This window comes from Hordeum vulgare, chromosome 1H (genome assembly GCF_904849725.1).
Source record: "Hordeum vulgare subsp. vulgare chromosome 1H, MorexV3_pseudomolecules_assembly, whole genome shotgun sequence".
NCBI lineage: Eukaryota > Viridiplantae > Streptophyta > Magnoliopsida > Poales > Poaceae > Hordeum > Hordeum vulgare.
Genome location: NC_058518.1, coordinates 58,222,933 through 58,247,810, shown reverse-complemented (window position 1 = coordinate 58,247,810; position 24,878 = coordinate 58,222,933). Strand labels below are relative to the sequence as shown.

The following is a 24,878-nucleotide window of genomic DNA, read 5'->3' as shown; positions in this document are numbered from 1 at the left end:
GTGTCGGCCGAGAGTGCGCCGCCCCTGCTGCTTCCTGGTGCAGGCGATTGCTCCCGCATTGAAACGGCAACGAGTCGGTACGTCGCCTCTGCATTAATGATATGTTGTTGCCGAGGAAGCTACTCATGCGCCACACGTTTGCCCGTCTTCCGCCCACCATTATCCACACCGCCGCGGCCCATTATCTTCCCGCCCGCTATATAAACTTCAGCCTTGGCCATAGCCGCACTCATCCTTCTCCGATCCCTTTCTTCTCTCCACACCATGCCCGCCAGTGCCTCGCTGCACTCCAAATAACTCTGGGACACTCTCTCCTCGTAGTAGAAGAAGGAGATGTTCAACATTGCTACCGTCTGGCAGGCCGACCAGTAGACGGAGGCTGACGATGTCCCAACGGAGGACAAGGCAGTGACACCCTCCTCGCTAGTGCATGCGGGCATCACCATCGACGAGGCGTGTGCGCACTACACCAACATGCTGCGGGAAGAGGAAGAGGCCAAGTTCTGGCAGCACCCTGCCGACCAAGCCTACAATTTCCACTTCCTCGAGGAGCACCGCGTGCGGAGGATCTGCTCGCCACCAGCACATCCATCGTGTCGAGCATGGACGTGCCCAGACAGAAGGCGTTGTTCGAGTCCTATGGCTCCGTCCACGAGATTCATCGCGACCGCTGGCGGTACCGTGTACCCCAGCAAATAGCATCCGGCTTAGATGCCATATAAGCCACACGCAGGCTATAAGTTGTGTACTCCAGCAACATGACACCTGGCTTATAGTCCAGGTAAGCCACCGGAGGACTATATAAGCCCTGTCCCTTAGCTGTTTGACACCTCACTTACATATAAACTGTGAACAGTCTAAAGGCACACGGCTTATATATAAATCATGTGGTCCACAATGACACCCGGTTTTATATAAACCGTGCAACGTACAAAGCATTCAGTGTATGTTTAAACCGTGCAACACACATCGGCACTCGGTTTATACAGACGATGACATGTGGCCGTTAACAACCACCTATCGTCATATTACTTTATTAAACCGAGTGCCTTGTAAAACACTACTATGTTTATTTATAAGCCGAGTTCTTTTGGCTGACACCCGGCTTATATCTGATAAGGCGATCTATTGTAAGCCGTGTATTATAAGCCGGGTTTACTTGAAATATTTCTGCTGGGAGCTACTTTGCTTTCTCTTATATGGATAGATCGATAGATTGGTAAATCCATTTGCTTTCCATGAAATATTATTTTTGCAACAGTTTTTGTAATTTTGAATGTACGCATTGGCATAGCAAATCCTCAATCCATATAAATATATTTAAGATACTGAATGGGATGTACAGTTTACTAGGCATCACATTTAAGGAGAAGGATGTTTGACCTCATGCTACACAAGATTGGTGCCTGATAAGCCTAGGGAGCCTTAATAATGCGATCTGGCCAGCCTCCTTCGACTCAAAACTAGTGTGTCAATAGCTATGCTATGGGTCTGGTTTGAAGACCAATGGGTGAAAGAAAGGGAAATATCCTCTTCGGCCACACGAATGAAACGACCCTTTTACTTTCTATGTACCATAATATTTATTGTTGGACAAAACTAAACTAATCTAGTTTTCTTCAATAACAAGTATTTAGAAACAGAGAGAGTAGATAATAAGATATACGTAGGCGGGCCTGTTTGGGACTGCTCCACTCCAGAAAATTGAGCTCCGCTCTAGAAAACATAAGCCAAATGGGGTAGCTTCACGATATAGAGCTCCACAAAAAAAAAGAATCCGGGGTCCAACTTCCTGTTTTTTATGAAGCTTTTTAGAAGGTGCTCCATAAAATTATAAAAGCTGGAGTTGGATTGAAATTACCCACCACTGCCACCTGTAAGTGGATACTCCTTCGTTTCTCCTCTCTCATCCAATCAAATAGATAATTTTTACCAAATTTTCCATTCGTGAAGCTGAAGCTGGATAAAAGCCAAACATTCTCTTTAAAAAAGCTACAACTTCTATATGAAACTGCTCCAAAGTGAATTTGATGGAACGAAGCTGTTTTTGATGGAGCAGAGCAGTCCCAAACAGGGCCTAGGCTGAACGGAGCAGAACGGAGCTGTTTTTGATGGAGCAGAGCGGTCCCAAACTGCTCCAAACTTCTATATTAAAGAATTGTTTGACACTGAGTTTTGTTGTAACCCTATCAGTGTGCTTGACTAAGCCATCTTAAGGAAAAATACATTGTAATCATCGTGCTTCATGTTAAACTTATGCCTCATGTGATGTTCTTGGGTTACCGTGAACCTACATTACTAGAGCATATCTTACATTCCTTTATTTATTTTTTCAGTTGCTTAGTGACAGATAAAGCTGTCATGGGCTGATGAAATGGCTCAAATGGGTGTGTTGGCTGAAGTATGTAATCAATCTTACCCACAAAGTTAGTACGATCTCGAAGTATTGGTTAGTACGATGAAGTTTGCTGAAGTACTGAAGTTGAAGCTGGTTAGTGACCGTTGAACTTAAGGCTACAAAGGGTTCTCATGTCATTAGAGATCACCTTTGCAAAGATAGCCTTGGCTCAATGGTTGGGCATGCGGTTGTGTAGCCCAACAACCCGAGTTTAATTCCTAGAATTGACATGTGATGCACACGTTTTTTTCATTTATTGAGGATCAAGTTTTATGTGTGATGAAACTACTCATCAAGAAATACCTTGATACTCATTTAATTTTTTTTGAAGAGCATGGTTATCTTGGTATTCATATTAATATGGGGTTCCCCACCCCAGATCGGTTCTCCTCTGGGTGGCGAGCTCGGCCGCCGTCCGGCGGCCCTAAGCGGTGGTGGGCGTGCGCGTTGACTGTCCTCCTTCACTTATGTGATTGGGGGCGGCAGGAGGCGTTGGCGTGCTGCTGGATCTTTGAAAAGATCTGGGTGAAAGCTTGCTTTCGGCTACTGCCAAGGCCGACGATGGCGGCACTGTCTACTTCGTTCCCTTCCTGAAGGCATCGCCGAGGACAAGTTCGAGGCCACTCTCTGCTACCTCCGGGGGAAACCCTAGATCAGAGATCGGATGACGACGACGCTGTGGTGTCGTTTCTCCCTCGGGGGCGTCATTCATGGAGGTACACACGGGCTCGAGGGACCATTGGTCGGCATCTACGGTGGAGCGGCGTTTCCAGTGACACATCGACGTCGTGGAGTCTCGGTGGCAAGGGGCAGCAAAGTCTCAACGACGGATGCGTGATGATGAGCGCGCGTGGGGAGGAGGCGCTGTCTGCCGCCGTGGGGGCATCGACAGCAGGCCTTGCAAGGTCGATGCGTTTGTAACTGTTTTGAAAACGGATTGATGGAAGGCGGCGGCGACGACCTATGAGGGTGCATTGGACCGGTTTGTGCCCCTGACCCAGTATGTGGCTCGGTCGGGGCCTCCGGCTTTAGATGTTAGGCTAGGTGAGAGGTGTGGGTGTATGGCTCACACTTTCTGCACCTCTTCATCATTGGATAGGAGTAGCGACAGATCTTGTCAAGAGGGTGGCTTCAGACATATTGATCTATTGCTTTGTAAGATCTTTGTAAGACCGGGGGTCATCCTCCTTTTAAAAAAAGTGGCTGCATGCATCTTCCGGATACAAAGACCGGGGGTCATCCTCCTTTAAAAAAATATATTAAAGATCACACTAGTAGAAAACAGGCCTTTGGCCAGGACCCTTTAGTCCCGGCCTGCCTCTGGGCCGGGACTAAAGGCCCGGCCACGTCGCCCCAATTCCCTATGCCTCCCTCGAGGCTTTAGTCCCGGCCCGTAAGGAACCTTTAGTCCCGGTTCGTGTCCCAAACCGGGACTAAAGGGCTACGCGGTGGGCAGCCCACATGTGCGCCACCTTTAGTCTCGGTTTGTGTCTCAAACCGGGACTAAAGTCCTCTGCCTATATATAGCACAGCCCCCTCTCCCCACTTCGTTGCATTTTTCTTGGATGGAGGATTGTGGGTGGGTGCTTGCTCTCCACTTTTTTTTATGCACTAGAGGTGTTTGTTGAAATGTGTGTTAGAGCGATGCCGCATCAGTTCACCGAACACAACTACGATATGAGATGCCCGAGCCACGCTTAAACCTCTTCCTCTTTATTTCTACTTATTCTAAAAGGCTAGCAACTATATTTCCTCGTTTAGACCGTGCGGTACTAATTTTTAAGATCGTGATTGTATTTGATATACTGTCGTATAACGCAGAGATGAGCCATCCATGGATGTACGGTGATCGACGCACAGCCGCTTACAGATAAGGTGTGCATTCTTTTCGAGATGCAGCCGATGCGAACAAGCATGGTGGCGGCTATATGTTTTGTCCATGTGTTGAATGTCGGAATGAGAAGGATTACACTTCCTCAATAGTCATTCAGAGCCACCTGCTTCGGTCCGGTTCTGTGTCGGGCTATAATGTTTGGACCAAGCACGGAGAAAGAGGGGTTATGATGGAAGACGACGATGAAGAAGAAGAGAACGATGATGACAACTACCGATCTATGTTCCCTGAGTATGCTGATACCGCAATGGAACACAATGAAGAAGAAGATCAGGATGAAGAACGGGAACCAGATGAGCCCGCTGATGATCTTGGCCGGGTCATTTCTGATGCACGGCGAGGTTGCGACATAGAAAAGGAGAGGTTGCAGTTCGAGCAGATGTTACAGGACCACAACAAATTGTTGTACCCAACTTGTGAAGATGGCCAGAAGAAGCTGGGTAGCACACTGAAATTGCTGAAGTGGAAGGCAGAGACCGGTGTGACTGACTCGTCATTCGAAAAGTTGCTGGTACTGATGAAGAAGATGCTTCCAAGAAAGAACGAATTGCCCACCAGCACGTACGAAGCAAAAAAGCTTGTCTGCCCTCTAGGATTAGACGTGCAGAAGAGCGGCTCAGGTAAGTAGTAGTATGATATACTTCTATTAATTTTCAATACATTTATGATGCTAGATTATTATTTTGATTATATATATTCTATTCTCGTAAAGTGCGACCAGCAGCCACGGGGAACGCATCTGTGCGGATACTATGTTTGCGAGACCATTCGCACGTTTACCTTTGAGCACAAGGATCACAGATTCGACGTAAGCAATGAACATTCACACCTCTATTTTTACCCGTCATTCTTTGTTATCATGATTGATATTCATATTCATCTCCTCTTCTTATATAGCACACGGCCATGACGACGAAGGTCCTACCAGAGCAACGCACGATTGCTGTTGCAGAGGAGCTTGCGACCTTTCTGAGGACGGAAGCTATAGATGACAAAGGACGATTTAGTGTAGCTAGGGGCCATTACTGATGTTCGTCCATGTAATCGAATAGACGGGCTCTAGTCCCAATAATTCAGATCTCCATGTAATTGTATATATATGCTCGCTTGTAAGATAAGTTAATCTTATATATATATGCATAATTATTTCTATTTAAATTATATGAAAACTAATTCCCGAACACCAAACGAGGCATCACGTTAATCTTCCCAACACCTAAACCCTAAAACCCTAAAACCCAAAAATAATTTCATTCAAAAAAAAAGAAGCAAAATTTGAAAATCTTTAGTCGCGGTCCTTGTAACGAACCGGGACTAAAGGGCCTGCCACTGGGGCGCTACGAGGCGCCCACGTGGAGCACCTTTAGTCCCGGCTTGTAACAGGACCGGGACGAAAAGGTTAGGCCTTTAGTCCCGCCCCTTTAGTCCCGGTTGGTGAACTGGGACTAAAGCCCCTTACGGGCCGGGGCTAAAGGCCCCGTCCCCACTAGTGTCACCTTTCCACAACTTGTATTGTCTAGGTTTTATGTTTTTGTATCAGCTAACTTCTGTGCCTTTTGAGATTATCTGTTATGCTGCCACGACCAACTATCTATTGCTCATTCGAATTTCGGGATTTGATTCTCCAATAAACGAAGAGGGCTTCCACTCCGAAAAACTCATTAGTGACACATGCCATATTTGTGCAATGAAACAGACTTCTACAAACTAACAAAAACAAAACCGAAATCCACTATTTGACCTGTGCACCATAACAATTTTTTTTACATAAAAAAGAGCACGCAAACACGCCAACTAAATTTGTAGTCCGAGCGAAAGAAAACACCATCAGCTTCTTGAAGCAATCAAAGCCGAAACCAATATACAAAAAATCAGTCAGAGCACACGGAGCCATCTCATTATCTTTCCGTAAAGAAAAATATGGTAGACTAACTGATCCTTAACTCAGTTTATGAAAGAGCCAAATGAAACTAATAATGCATGTTGGGTCTTTGAAACGGTTCAAATCATTTTCATAATAATCCGATTGATCCATTTTACCGAGAAGGTCTACGGTTCAAATCCGTATAGCCCTAAGAGCGGGACTCCACGGATATGGCCCATCATCATTTAACTATTACATTTTATTTTTCTCATTGCCGGTCACATGTATCGTATTAACTAAAAAAAATTAGAAGCGCATACTCCTTCGGGGGGGGGGGGGGGGGGTGTCGATTAGGGCATGGACATAAGGAACTTTATGACACAATCAACAATTCAATTTAATTTTTACTTAGGTTTTGCTCTAGCTTCTTTATGGGTTATTACTTCCTTAGCAGCTCAACATATGTGCTTTTTACCTCCTTGTGAAAAAAAACTAGGAAAAGAGAAAGGTTAATCTCACAAATGAAAAACGGCGCGGCGAGTCCGGATCCGCTCCTGTTTCTACGGGCTGCGGGCGGCTGGGGTGCGAGCGCCCTCTCGCTGTGGCGCGGTGGTGAGGGGGTGACGCTGCAACGGTGAAGGTTGGCGGCCCTCGTCTAGTCGGGCCCTTACGGCTGGACGGCGACACTCGACGTGGGAAGACCTCCCTCGTGAGCTAACCCGACTGCGGTGGCGGGTCAATTTTGTTTCCCTCGTCGGGCGAGAGTTTGCGAAAGGCTCCACGGTGGCGTGTTCTGCGGGGAGCTCGGTTGGAGGGATCGATGGCCTCGATGTGGTCGCATCACCTATCGCCGGCAAGGGGTGTGCCGGTCCGGATTCATCCGCTCCCCTTTCTCCCCCGTTCCTCAGCCCCGGGCGGCTGCGTAGTTATCCCAGCGGAGCGTCTGCGGGTGGATCTGTCGGTCGAGGGCCGTCAGTTGGTCCGAAGTCGAGACCTTTTGTGTAGGTCTCGGGGTTTTCTCGTTACAGGGCGGCGGTCCTAGCGGCTGGAGGCACGACTTTTGTGGAAGGAGCATGTGTCTCAGGTCCGGACGGGCAACCATGGCCTTGCGGTTGGCGTGGTTGACGGAGTTACGGTGCGATGGTGGGGTGTGAGCGTCGGGGTACACCACTTGTCCAGTCCTTTGATCGGCCAACGCCGGCGGCGATCGTTGACGTTGTACCCTTCCTAAAGGCTCTGCCGCGACGCTCCCCATCATGTCGTCTTGCTTCGGGTGAAAACCCGATCTTCACGGATCGAGCGATGACGGCTATCCTTGGTCGTATCCTTTCTTGGAGGCATCGTTTTGGAGACCTAACTTCGTTGTGTATGATTCACCTCTCTATTATTCTCGATGGGATGATGTGTTGGTGTCTGGCACCTTTGTATCTTGTCTATCTTATCTTGGATGTGTATTGTGTGCATTGTCCGGTCTCTTGAATGTATTCGGTGATGATTGTTTTATAATATAAAATTAAGAAAACCCTTTTTCGACAATGAAGAATGGCGCGCCTTATCCTCTAGTATACATATTTAGCCAATTATCCAATGCAATGATATTTAGAAGACACAGCTAGATATGACATACTCCCTCCGTCCTAAAATAAGTGTCTTAAGCTTAGTACAATTTTATACTAGCGTTAGTATAAAATTGAGACAGTTATTTTGGGACGATGGAGTAGTTATTACACATCAAAATGCCTAAATGAAGCATAAAAAAAGAAGAAGAAAAATCCATATGAATCTTAATATAAGATCGATAATATAAAATTTAGATGTACACAACTAGATATGATTTAGCATAAACTTACTGCTACTGTACTACTTTAAGTCAAATCTTCTTCAAGTTGCTACCGTGGAGTCGTGGACAGGATGCAGCTATAGCCTATAGCTAGGCACAGGCAGAGTCGCTGGAACCTGGTCCGTCTCGACGGGCTGCAGCAGCTCAACGCCCGTCAGTCGAGGTGGACCTTGTGGACGACCTGGTAGTGGTGGTTCTTGCACACCATGTAGACCACCGGCTGCGCCACCAGCGTCAAGAGCACCACCGCGCAAAGAGCCACCGCCATCACCACCCCGGCGGCCACCTGGAACCCGAGGCCGAGGCCCAGCGCGTCGTCCACCACCAGAGCCTGGAAGGCCACCAGCACGGCGAAGATGCATCCGTCGAGCGTGACGAATACGCCGGCGGCCGCCCAGAACTTGCCGGCGAGGAGCGCGCGGCTCTTGCGCAGGGCGCCGAGGAGCACGGCGTCCTCGAGCAGGGACACCACGCAGGCCAGCTGGCACACCACGGCGACGTACCCCGCGCCGGCGAGGCACGCGGCCCATGCCAGCAGCCGCACGGGCAGCACGGTCTTGCCCGGAGCGCTGACCAGCTCCTGGGGATGGAACAAGGCGGCGAAGGAGAGGGAGGCGTGAACGAGGAGAAAGGAGGCCGCGGCGAGGATGAGGAACGTGCAGGCGAGCCGCGCGAGCGGGGCCGTGGGGAACCCCCTGAGGACGCGATCGGCGGCGAGGAGGTCGCCTCCGGTGCTGTAGAGGGAGGCGACGCAGAAGGCGTAGGCGGCGGCGCAGAGGAGCAGGAGCAGGAGGCCGGCCCCGACGGAGACGGTCGCGAAGAGGGAGAAGGCGAGCCGGTCTGCGAGGAGGCTGGGGCAGTGGTCGAGGTCGGAGAGGGCGCGGACGGCGGCGGAGTTGGCGAGCAAGAGCGCGGCGGAGAGCAGCGGGGGACCCAGGTGGACGAAGTTGGGGAGCATGACGCGGTGGATGACGCGGCAGGTCTCGCGGCAGACGCCGGCGAGGCCGAGGCCCCCGAGAGCCTTCTGGTCCGGTGCCCAGTCCATTGATCGCCGAGGAGCACGTAGGCCGGGTGGTGGTTGTGCTTGTGGTGACTGGAGAAGCAAAGTGAACTGGGACTGGGATGGGAGCAGTGAAGTGAAGGGAAGAGGATGAGCAGACTCCGAGGGACTACAGGGGAAGTTTACATGGAAATGGTGGCCGTGACGGGATCAGTGGCCGGAGAGAACCTTGAGGCGCTCCGCAGTGGTTTCCTCATCTCATCTAGCCAGTCTATCGTCCCACAGCCTCTCTTGTACCGCTGCACCGGGATGGTATGGCAAGGGCTCATGGTCACATCTTCACATGGGAGCGCACCGCGTCGTGTGCGTGCCACTGGGATGCGCATTGCTTCGGAGTGGAACAGTAATCGTGTGTAGATAGCTCGATCGTACTCCCTCCGTTCCTAAATAAATCTTTTTAAAGTGTGTTTTATATACATTTGTATGTAGTCCTTTAGATACTGAACCGTCATAGCATGCATGCATCTTGGCACGCACACGTATTCATCTGTGTCAATGTATGTATGCACACCCTATCCTATGAACACCTTTAAGATACTGAACCGACATATCATTTTAAAATTTATAAAGTCATCATAGATGTCTCGTCGTCGTCGATAAAGACATCTCCTTTCACTGAATACACATCGTCGGAAAATCCTGAAATAAATATAGGAAAATAATACGAATTTTAGGACTTAAACCGTGGTGAGACGAGAATAATACAATCCTTTTAACCATCCAACCACGCATTCGTTCACCCTTCATCATGCTTTGCGGAGAGCGGTTGAGCGAGGCACGATGTACTCTATTCACTATTCACACACCACCATCACCGTTTCTACTACTAGGGCGTATGCACGTTTTGGTACAACGTAAATGTATTGTGTTCGTGCAATTTTAGGATAAGTCATGCAGTAGTATTTGGTGAGAGGCTTCCGCCAATGCTTTTTTTAGTTGTTTGATTTGAATTGCTCACGAGTCACCAAGTATGTCACGTGATGCCAACACTTGAACACTTGGATTACCACTTGATGAAAGGCTTTCGCCAAAATGTCCCATTTTTTCTTGTTTTAAGTGCTACAATGTTGGATGGTCGGCTTTCGTATCAATGTCTCGGCATTGGTTTGAAACATTGAACTGGTCGATGAACGGATGTGATGCCTGATTTAAGGACCAGCATTAGGTATGAAATGCCCATAGTAAAATGTATTGGAAATGACAATCACTCTAATTCTAAGTCGACGAGAGTAATTGTCGTCACCGCCAGTCTATAAAACGTCCTGAATACCTGATTGCTTGTTAATTGTCAATAGATTAATAAGATCCATATTAGGCTTAAACTAGAAGCAAAAGCCGCGCTTTGCCGCGGTCGCTCCATCATCCCGACAAAGAAAACGGACATTTAGTTCTTGTGGTTCTTCTTGGTAAAGAAGGGACTGCACTTTTTGAGCCCATTAGCAACAAAATCAGGAGACGCAATCTAGCCATAAAATAGAAAGAGCTGACATGATACAATGACATCGTAAAGATGAACCAAATATCGACGCAACAAAATTAGTCGTCACAAGAGGGCGAACACAAATAGAATGGTAGTGAGGGAAAAGAAAAATAGAAAAGAGAACCATGGATTCAAGTGATGGAAACCATGTGACATAACATACATATACATGCAATGTCACTAATTAAAGTTGAAGAACCATGCATGAGACTCCATGGAGTAGTAAATCGGATAGGCCTTGACATTGGGATGCAGTTTACTTCAAGATGACTATAGAATACCAAAGCAATGCTCTATTATCTCAAACTTTGTGATATAAATGTCTTTATTAAAAGAACTCTTAATTCCAAACAGAGCTGCATTTGTTTCAACCTGGCTCGAACACATGAATACAATCAGAATTGTGGGTTCCACAATAACAGAATCAAACCATAGTTAAAAATAATATATAATTCCTAGCATATTTATGAAACCACAAGTATGTAATCCTGGGCTGTCAAGTAAACATGGTTGCTTATTTTAGAATTCCATCACAACTACGTAAGATGACACAATGTTGCAACAATCTCAAAGCTAAAACAAAACATAGATCAAGTACCTAGCTATCACCATATTATCGCTAAATTCAAATCAAGAACAACCCAAAAGGCAAGAGACTTTCAACATACATCGGATGGTTTAAGGATTTTCCGAATCATCTTGCCGATGTACTAGCTTTAGGGGAAGAGCTATGCCACTGGGCCGTAGTGCACATATGTTACAAAAGTGGATCAGAAGCTTGTCAATTTGGCAATATATCATCTGCATAACATGAACAGATAAGGATGAGACACTTAGCACCAAAATTATACAACCAAATAGCTAGAATGTGTCTCTTCTCTAATTGTTGCAAGCCACAAACTACACTAAAGGGAAATAGCTGAAATGTCTGTTGTTGTAGTTGTTGGCACCAAAATTAGGCAAAAGTATCACTACTCGTTGTATAAGCTCTCTTTCTTACTTTTTTTTACTTATTATTATTGAACTGAATAATATGAGGACAATAATATACATAGCTGACAGGTGCACCATAAGTGTACTGCTCCCTCCGATCCAAAATAAGTGTCAAGTTTTGAACTAAATTTAGTTCAATCTTAGTTTAGAACTGTGACACTTATTAAGGATCAGAGGGTGTACCATTTATCATTAATTGTGGAGTGTAAGTTGCAACAAATGATAAACTAAATCAAATAAAGAGTTGTTAAGTGCCGCTACTAATTAAGATGGCTTCCATAGAGCAAGAAAAATAGAGAATTTATCATTTTTGGCCAAAGAGAAAAGGCTAAGGCCAAGGGGGAGCACATGCAACTAGAACACTGATGAGAAGAAACAACTGATACATTCGTATTGCTTGTTGACAAAGAAATAAGGGGCAACAATTGACACCGCTAGAAGCACACCTGTGAAATACAACAATGATGAAGACTGTCAAATCATGTCCTTTAAAAATATTTATTGCCTAACTCAATCATGTACATGCTATAAAAACAGTTATTAACATAGCAATTTGTTTTGCTTGTTTTAGATCAAGGTGTGGGCATCAATCAGGATGCTAAAAGAAGAGCAGTAGTATAAAAGTACAAGAGAAAAATTGGTGTTTCTTGTTGGGTACTATTGTTTCTCGTAGGTACTAATAACTACATTTAGTTTACCAAAAGATTAGGTGGCCCAAAAATGGTGTATATAAGGAAAGATAAATCCGAGAGCAAGAAGGTTGACCATGTTTAGCATTTGTTTTTCATAAAGGGAGGGGGGGGGGGGGGGGCAGAAATATTTCTGCTTATCAATTAAATGTCCACAACAACACTTCCTATCTATTCATACAATTCCTAATCTGTTTTCTTACTACCGGGCAATTCCTTGGCAACATAGTTTATTAGAGGGATAAAAACTGCATTAACAACCTAATAGCGGAAAGCAACCTAAACCATATAACTGGATTACCTAACAAAAAAGGACAGGGCTGATCATTGGGGAAAAGCCACACAAAAATCATGATCAAATATATTCCCTCTGTTCTAAAATAAATGTCTCAACTTTATACTAGCTTTAATATAAAATTATACTAAGCTTGAGATACTTATTTTGAGATGGAGGAAGTACATATGATACGAGAGTACACATACTAACCTGAACCTGATTAGTGGCCATCACAAATTATGAGCTTTCGTATTCCTGACACTAGAACAAATATCCAATTTTTGTAGTGACACCGTCTGAACCAAGTTAGGAGAAAAAAATCCACGCCAAAATATTCTGAATCAGGATTGGGGGTAGCATCAATATGCAGTCCTATTGGGTGGAGCCCTAGCACCCAACGTCGTCCTCGAAACAATGACAACAATAGGAAGATAACTATGAGATATTAAGCAAACAAGAATAGAGAAGAAGTACGCCAGAACGAAAAAGCGGCGGCGCTGCCGCTGTACTCATGAGTCGCGTCCATATCCCGTGTCGCGCTGCCGCTGTACTTTTGCCCGTGTGTAGTATTATTGCATACACAACAACCCACCCTCGATTTACTCCGAAGGGTTTATTAGGATTCGTACGACGGATCAATGAGATCAAAAGGCACAAACACACTAAAAATGGCTAAATCACCGTTCCGAACTTGCTAGTAACTTTGGGCATAAAATGATCTCCTAAAAGAATATTTCATGATTTGATCCTTTTTAAAAATCGTAAAGACGGCGACGTTAAGATGGAAGGAAACGACAAAAACCATGCTATGTTTCTATACCCCGTGCCTAGGGTAATGCCTCGCGGTCATTGCTCACCTAGATGGCATGCTTAACGCTAAACCAGCCTACGCTGATATGGGCCATGGCATTTTTGCGCTGGATAAAGAAGTGGTTATTGGGCAGCGGTGGGCTCTCATCCATCACTCACTCTCTTCTCGCCTTATTGTACTCCTTCTAAGGTTGCATCCCCCGTCCGCGAGGACCCAACAGCTCAAGGAGAGCATGCCGTCGTATGTCAGGCAGGCTTTGCCCATCAGCTTCCTCCGACGGCAGCAAGGTGGGTGGAAAGGGAAGAAGCCGGGAGCTGGCTAGGATTTTGCTAGACGGACCCATAGGAGCAGTGGGTCTCTCTACACACTTGTTTCATTTGTCGTTGATCTCTAAAATGGTAGGTAAACATGGTTTATAATACAATATGTTGTGTTTGCCATTAGATTTAAAGTTCATACTCCTCCATTCCGAAATGAAAGATCACTTTTTAGGGAGTGCATGTTATCTTCAACTTGTATGCACACACAGAAGAAAAGTGTATAAACGGACGAGGGAAAGGAAAGTGCTCTTCTACATCGAGCTCAAATGAGCTCGGATGAACATAAAACTTTAAAAAATATTTATAAAATTCTGAATACTTTTACAGCAAACTTTGACAAATGTTCTAATAGCTTGCAATTCTTCAATACCAAATCACATTTTTTAAAGTCGTGGAAAGAACCAAAATTCGTGCTCTAAAATGCTTTAGCAAGTAGCATTTTCAGAGTTTCTATTTTGTTTTTTCTATCACGACTTTCACAAATGTGATTTAATGATAAAGCTTTGCGAACACTTAGAACATTTGTCAAAACTTACACCAAGATATTTTAGCTTTTTAAAAATATTTTTACAATATTTTAGGAATTTACTGTTCACTCGTGCAAAAACATCACATGCCGAGGAAAACCTTATTGTAATAGTTATTGTATAATAGTAGAAGGTGGCATGCGTCCGCATGTTGTTTATCCTGTGCTATGGTGGACATGTGGACGACTCTCGAGAGCATGCATGCCATAAAACCATATGGGTAACAGGAGTTAGGTAGCGATCAAAATTTGTCATTCGTGGTATGGTGGACACACGTCGAGGGCATGCATGCCTTAGAGCAACTCTAACAGACCCCAAAACGATCGGCCCGTAAAAAATCCAGCGACTATGCGGGTTTTGGCTTATTTTTCTGTCAGAACACACACTCCAAACGCGGCCCGACCTGAAAATGTTTTGCGGTGGCCCGTAAATGCGACCCCTCGACCGGTATAACTGCGGGTTCGACCGCTGGATGCGGGTCGAAACCCTATCCCTCCGCTACCGCGAACCCCCCCCCCCCACCTCGCCGCCGGCGCCTCCAATCCGCCGCCGCGCGTCTCCATTACGCAATGTAGCCGCTCCAATCCACCACCGCGCATGGCCGGCTCCGGTAGCCGTAGGGACGACGACCCCGAGAGGGCTCGTCGCGTTAGATCCGACGCTGCCCATAAGTGCGCCGCCCGCCGGTACACGCGCTGGGGCCTGACGCCGCCGCCGTTGCTCCTCCGTCGCGAGACAAAGGAGTACGACCGCGCGCGCGGCCGCCTCTTCTCCGGCACAAGCTCAATCGCGTCGAGCTCCCACTCGTCCTCCTCCGTCCCACGGGTGAAGAGGGAGCTCGAAGAGGTCCCGTCGGTGAAGATGGAGCCGGATGACGAGACGGTGCCGGAGCGACGTGCCGGGGCCGTCGTCGGACCGGAGGACTTCCGCCCTCCGGCGAAGGCGGATAGCCTCCTGCCCGTGCTGCTGGCGCGGAGTGCACGGGAGGCCGAAGAGGACCAGTATCGCCGCCGGAGGGAGGAGGAGATCGACACCGTGCTCTACGAGCAGGGTGTCGCGTCGGCCATCGCCTTCGGCCACAAGGTGGAGGAGTGGCGCCGCGAAGCTACTGCGCAGAAGCACATCTACGTCGTGCTCTCCTCCGACGAGGACGACGAGGACGATGACTGAACATAGGCTGTCTACTACTGCACGAGCTCGACTCCGGTGAGCTCCATTTTGCGTAGTGCGGTAGTAGCTCCAGTAGGTGATGCCCCCTCTAGTACTGATGAATGTATTGTTGTATGATCATGAATGTAGTGTTGTATGATCATGACTGTGGTTGAACATGCCCGCGAATGTTTATTTTTCAAATTATGCAGTTTCATTATGCGGGTTCTGTTCTGCAGCGCAACTTTTTATCCCACGAAACCCCACTTCGACGACCGGCAAAACGCGTTTGCAGGTCATGAATATACAAGGTCTGCTAGAGTTGCTCTTAAAATCATATGTGTAATACGTACCCCCTCCGTTTCTAAATATAAGTCTTTTTTAAATTTTTTTACTAAAAAACTATATACGGATGTATATAGACGTATTTTAAAAATATAGATTCACTCATTTTACTTCGTATGTGGTGTCTTTGTAAAATCTCTAAAAATACTTATATTTAGAAACAGAGGAAGTAGGAATTAATATTTGTTTCGTGAACTCTTGAAAGCATGCATGCGTGCATGTCTAAAACATGTTTTGTCGTGTGACCGGCTGGAGGAAGACGATGGGGTACTACGTATGTCTACATTATAGATAAACTAAAGTAGATTAGTATTCATATTCGTTTGAAAAATAAATATATCTAGACATATTATTATTTTAAATATATTCAATTTTATGTATTTCTCGGACAAATATTTTTAGACAAAATGAGTATAAAACATGGAGAATTGTGCACGTATGGTTGTCAAAGAGTTTCACGCTTCAGTGCACTCCATTGAACCCGCCTTTCACACCCACTTCAGACCATGGCATCGGTTCGTGCACCCGAGTGATGCATGAAGCCATGGCTACGAAAGCAAGCAAAGGAAGCACGTACTCTTTAGTAACTCTTCTGCTGTTCCCTTCGTTCATAAATATAATTCTTTTAAAAAATTTATTTAAAGGCTACATACGAAATAAAATAAATAAATCTTTTGATAAAACTTGTAAAAAGATTTATATTTAAAAACAGAGGGAGTACTGCCTAGTAGAAGTAGCCGTGGCCGGGCATTAAAGGCTGCATCGCCGATGGAGACGTAAAGGGTGGCGGGCCGCGTCGTGCCTCGCCTGCCATTTTTGCAGTTTGCGTCGTCGATGCTGGGCTGGACGGTGCCCGTCCCTGTTGGATGCTTTGCCGGAAACGGAAAGCAGCTGAGCCATCTCTAGGCTCTAGCGTGAGGTACGTGTCGACCGAGAGAGACACGAGCAGCTGGATGCGATCGACCGGAACGACGCGGCGTGCTTGTCTTCGCTGCCGCTGACGCTGTCGGCCCACCGGAATCTGCTGCTATGGCCGGCCGGACCTCACGCTCTTCTCCATCTTGGTTCGTAAAAGCTGGGAGAATATGTACAGAGAGATGGCCATTATAACACAACTGACAAGCAGGAGGAAAGCAAAGAAAGTGAACAAAAAGTGAGCCAACGCATTTTGGCGCCAGCCTCCTACCTTCAAGCGCTCGCCCGAGGCAGCCGTGAGCCCGCTGATCGGCAGGGCGGACTTCACTTCTCAAAACCCGCCTATTCCTCTTAATCCATATTTCCCACAGTATATCATAATTATCGTACTCTTAATACTTTTCTTTTCAATAAAGGACATTTCATTGAATTGAATTATTGAGTTGATACAATCACATCGCAAAAGATCCGACCTCTGCATAACAAGATGCACGCAGCCAACGCAGTCCACAAATTCGTGAAAAGTAAAAAAAAAAGGCAACTAAGAAAAGCAAGTATAGTAGCCTAGTATGTTGCCGATCCTATCCGAAGGTCGCACCACCATTCATGGGATAGAAAACCTCTTTTTTCAAATTTCAAACAGTATCAAAAAGACAAAACATACCTTTTTTTTGGCTAGACAAACCATACATATGCCTATTGCCTAGGTGTTTGAAAACTTCCTGCAAAGAATAAAATACACTGGAGGTCTTAAAAATATTTCAAGTGTGTCAAGCAGGTTCTAAATATTTGAAATCATTCACCGTAGGTTTTAAATGTGTATAAATCGTTCACTGCAGGTCCTAAAAGTATTTTCAAGTGTGTCAAGTAGGTCCTAAAAGTCACGGGTAAAATACATTTATAGGACCCGAGGTGAACGATTTCAAACTTTTATGACCTTCTTGACACACTTGAAATACTTTTAGGACCTTTGATGTATTTTACTCTTCTGAAAACATATGAGTTTTGTGCCATGTGTAGAAAAATATATATTATATGTGTAATATTTATAATTATTTCCTTTTTATTTTCTTCTAATTCAAAGAAGAGAAGAGTTCAAAACTTCAAATACTCAAATATATATATACTCAAATACTGAAAGCAAAGAAATGTATTGGGCTGGTTTGGAGGCATATACTCAAATACTGAATCATTGATACGATTTTTAAATCTTTTTATCATTCAAGATCATTCGTGTCTTTCCTCACGTATCAAACGACGTTATCCTTCTGTCACAATGATACAATATGAAGCTATGTTATGTCTGATCAAGCTAAATTCTAGTGCCTGACTTTTTTTATTGGCAAATGTACGAACTCAAAAGCAAAACAATGGCATAAATACTCCCAACAGTTCTACAGCTCCTCCCAATGCACATATACTCTCAAGAATTGCAGGTAGTAGTACAGATTAACTCACACACATATATGACATATCCAATACCAAACCAAATATATCAAATCATAAAACCACATACCCAATACCAAGCGCATGAATCGCAAACAGAGCTCCACAACTAGTAATCAAAATACTGTGAGAATAACTGGGGTAGAAACGTATGCGTTATGCATGGACGTATGCGTGTTTATATAAGGCATAAGCCAACCGAATACACAAGATTTACAAGGTGGTTAGGATTGATCTTTATCTATACAAATGATATATCTACAAGATCAATGCTAACTTAAACAAACACGCACGCCTAATGTTACAATGTCTAACACTCCCCTTCAATCACAACTTATCTAAGTTGAGATTGCGACGAAAAACATCTAACTGACGAGCGGTAAGCGGTTTAGTGAAACCATCCGCCACTTGATCTCCAGTTGGAATGAACCGAATATGCAACAACTTCTGAGCAACCCGTTCGCGGACAAAATGATAGTCAATCTCAATATGCTTGGTACGAGCATGAAAAACAGGATTAGCAGAGAGATAGGTTGCACCCAAGTTATCACATCAAAGAGAGGCAGCAGTAGGATGAGCAATCCCCAACTCAGTCAATAGATTTTGTACCCAAATGATTTCAGCCGTGGCATTGGCAAGTGCCTTATATTCAGCTTCAGTACTGGAGCGAGACACAGTGGGTTACTTGCGAGCAATCCAAGAAACAAGGTTACTACCAACAAACACAGCAAAACCTCCAGTGGATTTTCTATCATCAGGACAGCCAGCCCAATCAGCATCAGAGAAAGCACTTACCAACATGGAGTCAGATTTGCGAATAGAAAGACCATGAGACAAAGTGCCTTGCAAATATCTAAGAATCCTCTTGACAGCAGTCCAATGAACAGTAGTAGGAGCATGCAAAAATTGACAAACCTTATTGACTGGGAAGGAAATATCAGGGCGAGTGAGTGTGAGATATTGCAATGCTCCAACAACACTGCGGTACTGAGTAGAATCCTCATCCCCAAGAGGTTGACCATCAAACAAAGACAGCTTCTTAGAGGTGGATAGGGGTGTGCTAACAGGCTTGCATCCTGGCATAGCCACTCTTTGCAGTAATTCAAGCAAGTACTTATGTTGAGATAAAAGGATGCCACCATCAACAGGAGTTACCTCAATACCAAGGAAATAATGAAGGGAGCCAAGATCCTTGAGAGCAAAATCAGTGCGTAAGTCAGCAAGGAGAGCTTGAACTGCCTGAGGGTGCGAACTGGTGACAATAATATCATCCACATATATAAGCATAAAAATGATGATACCAGCCCGTGAATATAGAAACAGAGATGTATCACACTTAGAAGGTACAAAACCAAGGGACTGCAACTTGTGAGAGAGACGTGAGTACCAGGCTCTTGGTGCCTGTTTAAGACCATAAAGAGCTTTATCAAGTTTGCAAACAAGATGAGGTGACTGTGGATCCACATACCCAGGAGGTTGTTTCATGAACACATCCTCTTCCAGAACACCATGTAAGAACGCGTTCTTGACGTCCAACTGTTGCATGCACCATCCTTTAGAGACAGCTATAGACAAAATTAACCTGATAGTGGCAGCTTTGACAACAGGGCTAAAGGTGTCCTCATAATCAATACCATAACGCTGCTTAAAACCCTTTGCAACCCACCGTGCTTTTAAAACGATCAATACTGCCATCAGATTTACATTTAATCTTGTATACCCACTTGCAGTCAATAAGATTTGTACCTTTCTGGTGTGGCACAAGATGCCACGTACGATTCTCCATAAGTGCACGGTACTCCTCATCCATGGCCTCCTTCCAACGAGAATGAGCAAGGGCCTCCGACAAATTTTGTGGTTCACCTATAGCACAAAAGGAGCCCCAACGGATACAACCATCTTTATATTCTTTGGGTTTGAGAGTACCACTGCGTGACCGTGTATGAGGACGATCAGGAGGAGGGGCGGCGGAGGTGGCAGAAGCGCCTGGCGGCGGCGAGATGCATCAACAGCATCAGACGAGGCAGCCGACAGGGACCCATCATCAGCGGCGGCATGCAGCGTATCAGAAACCGACAAGTGATCGGGTGATGCGGCGGAGCTACGCGGCTCCCGAACTGGTGGAGGGAACGGGCCACAGCCAGTGGCAGGGGGCGCCGCAGCAGCCGTCGCGGGCGGCTCCAGAGTTGGTGGAGAAGGCGGCCCACAGGCAGTTGCAATTGGCGACGCAGAAGCCGGCGCGGGCGTTGCAGTCGAGGGAGAAACCGGCGTGGCAGCCGACCGGGGCAGACCCGAGGGAGAGGCCGTGGCCGACCGGGACAGAGCCGGGTCCCGCGCCAGGTCCCGCAAGTGGGCGGTGTCGGGAGACCACGCTGGGGCCGAGGCGGAGCCACCCGAGTTCGCGTGGGAGGACGCGCCGCGTGGGGCGACAGGATCGGGCGGGAGTTTGCCAGATTGGTGCGCCGATCCCGGGGCGGATTCTCCTGTTGCACCTGCCGTGCCTGATCCCGAGGCGAATCGGGCAGGAGTAGCAGCATGGGATTCCGCGCCGGTGGGATTTCCTATGGCTGAGAAATCTGCAACATTGGTGACCTGCATAAAATCATCACTGCCTGCACAATGTTCATTAGATCCTGTAGCACCGGTATGAGAAATAGACACAGTATTAGTATGCACTTCCTCGAGAGTTACTGGAGCTCGCTGTGGGGGAAAAAGAGAGGGTAAAAGAACATGTTTGGCACGAAGTTGGGCGCCGGCATTAGGGTGGAGTGCAACAAATGGAAAAATATGCTCATCGAAAATAACATCACGAGAGACATAAACCCGACCCGTGGACACATCAAGACATTTATACCCTTTGTGTAGTGGACTATAACCAAAAAACACACACTGTTTAGAACGATACTCAAGTTTGTGTTTGTTGAATGGGCGCAAGTTGGGCCAAACTGCACACCCAAAAATACGAAGAGAGGAGTAATCAGGTGTGATGTTCAAGAGACGTTCGAGTGGGGTTTGATTATGAATGACACGACTAGGAACCCTATTTATAAGGTAGACAGCCGTGAGAAAAGCCTCATCCCAAAATTTGAGTGGCATGGATGCGTGGGCTAAAAGAGAGAGGCCTACTTCAACAATGTGACGGTGTTTGCGTTCAGCAGAACCGTTTTGTTGATGAGCATGAGGACAGGAAACATGATGTGTAATCCCAATACTTTCAAAAAAATTGATTCAACTTTTGATATTCACCTCCCCAATCAGTTTGCATGACAATGATTTTCTTATCGAAGAGGCGTTCAACTAGAGCTTGAAAGAGATGAAATTTTTGGAACACATCAGATTTATGTTTGATAAGATAAATCCAGCTAAACTTACTAAAATCATCGATGAAACTGACATAGTATTTTTGTTTGCCTATAGAAAGAGGCCCAGGGCCCCATACATCGGAAAAAATAAGCTCTAAAGGGGCATGAGATACACTAGTTGAACGAGAATAGGGTAGTTGATGGCTCTTAGCCATTTGACAAGCATCACAAACTAAATGATGATCTGTTTTATTGGACACGAGAAGATGATGATTACGAAGAATTTGCTGCACCACTGGGAAGGATGGGTGTCCTAGACGCCTATGCCACCTAGAGGTAGATGGCTTGACGACTCCAAGGATCTGACGTCCAGGGGTAGTTGGTTGGCCACGGATTGGGTAGAGTCCATCTCTACTTGGACCGTGAAGGATTGTGTTCCCCGTTGCCTGATCATTTACAGAAAAAAAAACTTAGGGTAAACAATAAGATAGGCATTATTATCTTTGGCGAGGTGATGACCGGAAAGAAGGCTTTTGGTGGCACTAGGTACATGAAGAATATTATTTAGCTTGAGAGACTCATGAGGGGTAGGAAGAAGTGCATGACCAATATGTGCAATTTCCATACCTTGACCATTTGCTGTATGGATTTGTTCTGGCCCGGTGTAGCGATCACACACCGTAAGCTTCTCTAGCTCACCGGTCACATGGTCCGTTGCCCCCGTGTCGAGATACCAGTTAGTATCAACACCATAGGAGGGAGTAGCAGCATTGGCAGATTTGGGAGGATTGCCTTGGCGCTTGGGGTTGTTGTTGAAGGTCTTGTCGAAGCGCTTTTTGCAGGACCAAGCACCATGGCCAGCATACTTGCAGATGAGGGGGCCTTCAGGATGAGCAACGCCGCCTCCTGGCGGGGTAGTAGTGATGCCTAAGTTGTTGGGGAAGGCGGCACCACCACCAGCAGGAGGACGAGCAGAACCACCACGGCCGCCCCTTTGGATGCGAGGTTGATGGAGTGGGCGGCAGTGGTGTTCTCGGACTCGATCCTTGTTTCAGCAGAAAGGAGGAGGGAAAACAGCTCACCAAGACCGATGGGATTGTCTGCTGCTGCACGGATTGAGATCGCAGACACAAAGGAGTTGTAGTCCGAATCCAAACCGTGCAGGATATGAGAGACAACCTCATCTTCATCAACAGGAGTCCCGGCCGCCGCAAGTTCATCTGCGAAGCCTTTCATCTTAGCATAATAGGAAGCAGCGGAGAGGTCACCTTTGCGTGATGTGTAGAGTTTGCCACGAAGTTGGATCTTGCGAGCACGTGACTGTGCCGCAAAAAGCATGAGGAGCATCTGCCACACGCCGGAGGAGGTGGTGATGGTGTGGACTTGCAGAAGAACATCCCGGATGAGGGATGCGAGGAGGAAAGTCAGGACCTGTTGGTCCTGACTGTACCACGCGGTGTACGCCGGGTTGGGAGTCGAGATCGTCTCCTTCTTCCCGGAGACCTCCGTCTCCATGGCCAGAACAGCAGGGGGCGCCGCAGAAGTACCATCTAGGTACCCCATCAGGCCGGCAGCCCTGATGTGAGGAAGAACCTGTGCCTTCCACATCAAAAAAAATTCTCGGGAAAGCTTCTCGGTGATTGTGTGGCTGAGGGCAGCAAGGGAGGTGGCGGGGTTCGTGGCGGCGGCGGTGGTGGAGGAGGAGGGGTTGGACATAGATGGAAGAGAGAGGCTCTTATACCATGTGAGAATAACTGGGGTAGAAACGTATGCGTTATGCAGGGGCGTATGCGTGTTTATATAAGGCATAAGCCAACCGAATACACAAGATTTACAAGGTGGTTAGGATTGATCTTTATATATACAAAGGATATATCTACAAGATCAATCCTAACTTAATCAGACACGCACGCCTAATGTTACAATGTCTAACAAATACTACTGTAGCTGCCGGCAGCAACCTACTGAATTGTCTAGTAGAAGCAGGCTTGATCCAGCTCCACACGGCCGGCTCCACACCAGGCTTTGCTTGACGCCGCCATTGTCGTTGCCGACGACGTCTGTCGTCAAACCTCTAGTAGTGTTTTTGGCTTGTGGTTGTAGTTCTTGCACACAATGTAGACCACGGGCTGCGCCACCAGCGTCCCCGCCACCACCACGGACAACATTGCTGCCATCGCAGCCACCGCAGCAAACTGGGCGATGCCCATGCCGCCCATCGCGTGCTCCACCTTTACCGTGGGGAAGGCTATCAGTACGGCTAGGAAGCACCCATCAAGCACAGCGAAGACGGTGGCGGCCGGCCAGAACTTTCCGGCGAGGAGCTTGCGGCTCCTGCAGAAGGCGCCGAACCCGTGGGCTTTCTCGAGCAGGGACACCACGCAGGCCACACGGAGCACCAAGGCGAGGTACACCGCCCCGGCCAGGTATGCGGCCCCGCCCATAAGTTGCAGCGGCATGACGATCTCACCCGGAGCATCGAGCAGGCGGAGCGTGAGCCAGGCGGACCCGAAGACGGCGGTGTAGCCTCCGAAAGCGGGGACAGCCGGCAAGAAGGTGACGCAGTGACGGTATTGCTTGTCGCGATTGATGCCGCGTCTACTGATCAGGTGTGGGATGGCCATAGCAACCTTGTTGCGGTAGAATGAGGCGACTGAGAGCACGAGCCTCATGTTGAACCTTTCCATGACGGCGAAATCGCAGAGGAAGTAGAAGAAGGCCGGGGAGAAGAAGAGGTGGAGAAGTCTGGAAAGGCCGCCGGTGGCGGAGACGAGGTGGGAGAGGACGGCGACGCATCCGGCGACGTGGGCAAGGAAGAGGAATGTGTTGGGTACGTGGGAAACGAAGCTGGGGAGGATGGAGCTGAGGACTCGGAGGGTCTCGCGACCGATGCCGGCGACCCCGTGGTCACCCAGACGCTGCTCCTCGGGTTCCCGCTCCATTGAGCTAGCACGTACTGTACGTGACGGTGGCTGTGGTTGTGGACAAGGCGAGATGGATCGGAGGGGAATGAAGATCGAAATGCTTGCGCGTTGGTGTCATTGACGAGGCAGAGGGAGCTCAGAAAAGGCCTCGCTACGTCGTGCGTGGCTGCTCCGGATCGGTCGGGCTGTGCTTGCTTAGCAGTGGCAGCTCCGAGCGTTTTCCTCGTCTGGCTAATCTACCGTCTCAGAGGGCTCTCTAGCACGTAGCACCGGAATGGAATGGCATGGGCTCATGGGCACATGGGAGGGAGCGCAGAGGGCCTCACCGCGTCGTACCGGAATGGAAATATGGTGTGCAGACAGCTCGATCGTGGCATGCATCTTGATTCTCACGGTGCGCGCTCGCCGTCATGAGAGATGTACGGTATATTTTCTTTTTCTTGAATGAAATACTCCTACACAACTAGCACGTAGACTGGTCGAGTTAGTTCATGTACCATCACACTACGGTTTTCCTGTACCCAACGTTTTGCTTTGCCGTTGGAGTATGTATTCTTTTGAGACCATAGCCACCAAAATGACAAAGGGAGAGAGCGAGAAACGATGGGTACTATTTTTACTAAATGGCCTTTAAAGGAGCTTAT

The 24,878-nt window shown here is 47.1% G+C and overlaps 1 protein-coding gene and 1 pseudogene across 1 annotated transcript; both read right to left on the bottom strand.

Moving 5' to 3' along the window:
• Positions 1-7,928: 7,928 nt before the first annotated feature.
• Positions 7,929-9,409, bottom strand: LOC123407019. The gene has a single exon (XM_045100052.1). It carries the CDS (start codon positions 9,039-9,041, stop codon positions 8,151-8,153), a length of 891 nt encoding a protein of 296 aa, XP_044955987.1. The 5' UTR covers positions 9,042-9,409; the 3' UTR covers positions 7,929-8,150.
• A 13,014-nt stretch (positions 9,410-22,423) lies between these two features.
• Positions 22,424-22,507, bottom strand: LOC123423786 (annotated as a pseudogene).
• Between the last annotated feature and the right edge of the window lie 2,371 nt (positions 22,508-24,878).